This window comes from Phacochoerus africanus, chromosome X (genome assembly GCF_016906955.1).
Source record: "Phacochoerus africanus isolate WHEZ1 chromosome X, ROS_Pafr_v1, whole genome shotgun sequence".
Taxonomy (NCBI): Eukaryota; Metazoa; Chordata; class Mammalia; order Artiodactyla; family Suidae; genus Phacochoerus; species Phacochoerus africanus.
Window position 1 is genome coordinate 45,801,876 of NC_062560.1, and position 4,632 is coordinate 45,806,507.

General features: G+C 56.2%; 1 protein-coding gene across 1 annotated transcript; it reads left to right on the forward strand.

Moving 5' to 3' along the window:
* The first annotated feature begins 222 nt into the window (after positions 1 to 222).
* Positions 223 to 4,006, forward strand: USP27X (ubiquitin specific peptidase 27 X-linked). Its single transcript, XM_047764197.1, has 2 exons — positions 223 to 434; positions 588 to 4,006. The coding sequence occupies exons 1-2, from the start codon at positions 223 to 225 to the stop codon at positions 3,076 to 3,078; spliced, it is 2,703 nt and encodes a 900-aa protein (XP_047620153.1). The 3' UTR covers positions 3,079 to 4,006.
* Positions 4,007 to 4,632: the final 626 nt, after the last annotated feature.

Below are 4,632 nucleotides of genomic sequence, written 5' to 3' on the forward strand. Positions count from 1 at the left end.
CCTTGGGGGCCCGAGGAGGAGGTGAGGAGCAGGTACAGACTCCGCAGAGCACGGATCGGGTGGACATGGCACATGCCTGTTGGGGCCCAGTGGCCTTGGGAGCTCTGCCCCTGTGGCTCTGGGGTCCAGGCCTGGCCCTGGGTCTTGGTGCCTATGGGGCAGGGCAGAACCCAGGGTGGGCGGGGAGCCTGGGACAGGGCTGGGGCGGGCTGAGCCGCGGAGATGATGGCCTATGACAGCTTCTGCCGGCGCTCCTCAGGACCGGGCCTCTGGGGGGCCATTTCCCAGCCTCGGGGACGTTTCTGGACCCGGCCATCCCTCGGTCCCTGGCCCTGCAGTGCTGGGGGAGGCTGCATGGACGAAGGGAAGGACGGGGAGAGGGGAGGAGACGATGATGGGGGTCAAAGCAGCGATTGGAGCCGAGAACTGGAAGCGCCTTAAAGAGACTGCGCGGTCCCCGCCCCCCTTCCCGCCAGCCTCAATGAATTAGAGCTGTGTTTCCCAAACTTGCCTGATCATAAGAATCCTCTCCGGCCCTAGTTAAAGATACAGGTTCCGGAGCACGTCCCTTCGAGATTCTGATTCAGTGGGGCCGCGGGTGGAGCCGAGGAATCTGTAATTTTAACACGCTCCCCACGTGATTCTCGTGAACAAGCAAGTTTGGGAAATATTGAATTAAAGGAAACGGGGCCTGGCTGCGAGCGGGCCTCCGCTAGAGGGCTACGGCGGGGAGGATTCCCGGGGGCGTCGCCTGCTTCCGCCGCCGCCTCCTTCAGTGAAAGTCCCTTTTGGGTCCAGCTGCCAGAGCCACCGCGCTCCCTCAGGCCGGGCGGGGGACACCCCAGGTCTGCGTGGCCCCCGCGCCGCCACGCCCAGCGGCCGCCCGAGCCCTGCGAGCAGGGGGAGGAGCCGCCGCCAGTGGAGGAGGCGGAGGAGGCAGAGGAGGCGGAGACGGCGGAGACGGCGGCGAAGGCGGAGAGGAAGGTGGAGGCGGAGGCGAAGGTGGAGGGGAAGGTGGACGCGGCGGGGAAGGTGGACGCGGCGGGGAAGGTGGACGCCACCGGGAAGGTGGACACGGCAGGGAAGGTGGACGCCGCCGGGAAGGTGGAGACGGCGGAGGGTCCGGGCCGCCGGGTTGAGCTCAAGCTGGAGCCCGAACCCGAACCCGAGCCGGCACGGGAGGCGGAGCAGGAGCCGAAGGGGGAGCCGAAGCAGGAGCCGGAGGATGAGAACCCAGCGCGGAGCGGCGGTGGCGGCGGCGGCAGCGACGAGGTTCCTCTCCCCACCCTTCCCTCTGACCCCCCGCGGCCCCCCGATCCCTCCCCGCGGCGCAGCCGTGCCCCCCGCCGCCGACCCCGGCCGCGGCCGCAGACCCGGCTCCGTACCCCGCCGCAGCCTAGGCCACGGCCCCCGCCCCGGCCCCGGCCCCGGCGCGGCCCTGGGGGCGGATGCCTGGATGTGGATTTCGCTGTGGGTCCACCAGGCTGTTCCCACGTGAACAGCTTTAAGGTGGGAGAGAACTGGAGGCAGGAACTGCGGGTCATCTACCAGTGCTTCGTGTGGTGTGGAACCCCCGAGACCAGGAAAAGCAAGGCAAAGTCGTGCATCTGCCATGTGTGCGGCACCCATTTGAACAGACTCCACTCTTGCCTTTCCTGTGTCTTCTTTGGCTGCTTCACAGAGAAACACATTCACGAGCACGCCGAGACAAAACAACACAACTTAGCTGTAGACCTTTATTACGGAGGTATATACTGCTTTATGTGTAAGGACTATGTATATGACAAAGACATTGAGCAAATTGCCAAAGAAGAGCAAGGGGAGGCTTTGAAATTACAAGCCTCCACCTCCACCGAGGTTTCTCACCAGCAGTGTTCGATGCCAGGCCTCGGTGAGAAATATCCAACCTGGGAGACAACCAAACCCGAGTTAGAACTGCTGGGACACAACCCAAGGAGGAGAAGAATTACCTCCAGCTTTACCATCGGTTTAAGAGGACTAATCAATCTTGGCAACACGTGCTTTATGAACTGCATCGTCCAGGCCCTTACCCACACTCCCATCCTGAGAGATTTCTTCCTCTCTGACAGGCACAGATGTGAAATGCCAAGCCCCGAGTTGTGTCTGGTCTGTGAGATGTCTTCGCTCTTTCGGGAGTTGTATTCTGGAAACCCGTCTCCTCACGTTCCCTATAAGTTACTGCACCTGGTCTGGATACACGCGCGTCACTTAGCAGGGTACCGGCAACAGGATGCCCACGAGTTCCTCATCGCAGCGTTAGACGTCCTGCACAGGCACTGCAAAGGTGATGATGCCGGGAAGGCGGCCAACAATCCCAACCACTGTAACTGCATCATTGACCAAATCTTCACTGGTGGCTTGCAGTCCGATGTCACCTGTCAAGCCTGCCATGGGGTGTCCACCACGATAGACCCCTGCTGGGACATCAGTTTGGACTTGCCTGGCTCTTGCACCTCCTTCTGGCCTATGAGCCCAGGGAGGGAGAGCAGTGTGAATGGGGAAAGCCACATCCCAGGCATCACCACCCTCACGGACTGCTTGCGAAGGTTTACGAGGCCAGAGCACTTAGGAAGCAGTGCCAAAATCAAGTGCGGTAGTTGCCAGAGCTACCAGGAGTCTACCAAACAGCTCACAATGAATAAATTACCCGTCGTTGCCTGTTTTCATTTCAAACGTTTTGAACACTCAGCCAAACAGAGGCGCAAGATCACTACATACATATCCTTTCCTCTGGAGCTGGATATGACACCATTCATGGCCTCGAGCAAAGAGAGCAGGATGAATGGACAGTTGCAGCTGCCAACCAATAGTGGAAACGACGAGAATAAGTATTCCTTGTTTGCTGTGGTTAATCACCAAGGAACCTTGGAGAGTGGCCACTACACCAGCTTCATCCGGCACCACAAGGACCAGTGGTTCAAGTGTGATGATGCCGTCATCACCAAGGCCAGTATTAAGGACGTTCTGGACAGTGAAGGGTATTTACTGTTCTATCACAAACAGGTCCTGGAACATGAGTCAGAAAAAGTGAAAGAAATGAATACACAAGCCTACTGAAGTGACACACAGACCTACCTACCTGTAAGGGAAGATGACAGCACCCAAACTACAACTGGCATCGAGATTTGTAAAGGACCTACTTGCATTGGCCCATGGGCCTGACAGAGTAAGAATTGAACAGTTCCCAGTGTCTAAAAGGTCCCGATTGGAAGAGAAATAGAAGGGGCGGGAGAAGAGGCTCTAATCTAAGCAGTCACTTCAAGGAAAATTAAATGGCAGGAATGCTCTGGGTGGGGAAGGCAGGAGCAGGGAAATCCTGACACTGGTACATAGCCTATATTCCTCCAAAAGGTTGTGTGGGAAAGTGTGGGGTGGGAGGGGGGTGGTGTGTGGGGGGGTGTGTGCCCTTGTAACCGTAAAACATCTTTCTCCATGGGTGTTTCAGCTTCAACTGACCAATCACATAAAACAGGTATATGTTTGGGGGGAAAAAGAAAAGTTTATACAAATGCAGCCCATTACGCGTATGGGTACGAAAGCGGAAAAGCGGAGGAGGCAGGGATATCTCATTGACAAACACCTTTGCCAGTTTCTTTGTATTCGTGATTTTTTGTGCTATTAAATGCAGTATTACACAAAGAAAAGCCCACGTGGGCTAGTGAAACAAGAAAGGAGGGGGGCTTGTATAAGGGGAGCAGTGGCTCCAAAGGTAGAGAAGACAAGAAACACTGTAAGATAAGCAACCAACACAGGCCTCAGCGAAGAGTATAGTGTGTGAGTGTTTAAAACAAACAACAACAACAAAAGCTGTATGATATACTTGAGCAAATCAATGAACCTCTTTGCGATTGTTTTCCCATCTGTACAATGCAGATAATTCCTACCTTAAAGGGTTATTGTTAAAGATTAAATGATATAAAATGTGTCAAAGTATAAAGTAAAAGGCTTGGAACTTTGTAGGGGCTCAGTAAACGTTTGTTGGATCTGAAACGTCTTCCGACCAGGGACAGAATGCATTAGCGGTGAGGGTCAGCTCTCCTTAAGGCCCGTGGACAGAAAGGACCACACATTGTGTCACACGCAGTCACATGCGCGTGCGTGCGCGCGCGCACACACACACAAACTTTCACTCTCTTATAACTCCTTCCCCAGGACTGTCTCCTGGAGCCCCAAGCCCACACTCCACTCTTGCCTCGTGTACAGGGCCCCACAGTCAGTGCCACACCCGGGATTGGGAGGAGAACCACAACTGTCCCCCCAAGTCATCATTCTGTCCATTCAGAAGACTTGTCACGTTGCTATCATGACTCAGCACCCCAGTGATGGGACTCGGGGCCACTAGGCTGCTGGGCTTCCACACGAGGGTGTTGGTGGTCGCTGCCCTCCAAAAGCATTATGGGTGTCGCTACGTTCATCTGCAGCCACAGATCAGGAGGAAGACTGTTCCCCAGAGCTCCCTTGTCCACCAGCCGGGGGAGAGGGGTGGAGTGGCATGTTGGCCTCTCCCCTGATTCTCAAGAGGGCAGAGTGGCCTGGGAGGGCTAAGCTGAAACAGATGGGTGAAGCACTGGTGGTGGCTCCTCCTTTTCTCCTCAGCATCAGATACGAGAG

Bases quoted from the DNA above. Each gene is read 5' to 3' on its own strand.
- USP27X (XM_047764197.1), top strand. From the start codon at position 223: ATGATGGCCTATGACAGCTTCTGCCGGCGCTCCTCAGGACCGGGCCTC. The intron at 435-587 runs GCCTTAAAGAGA...ATTCTGATTCAG, and splicing joins TGGAGCCGAGAACTGGAAGC to TGGGGCCGCGGGTGGAGCCG.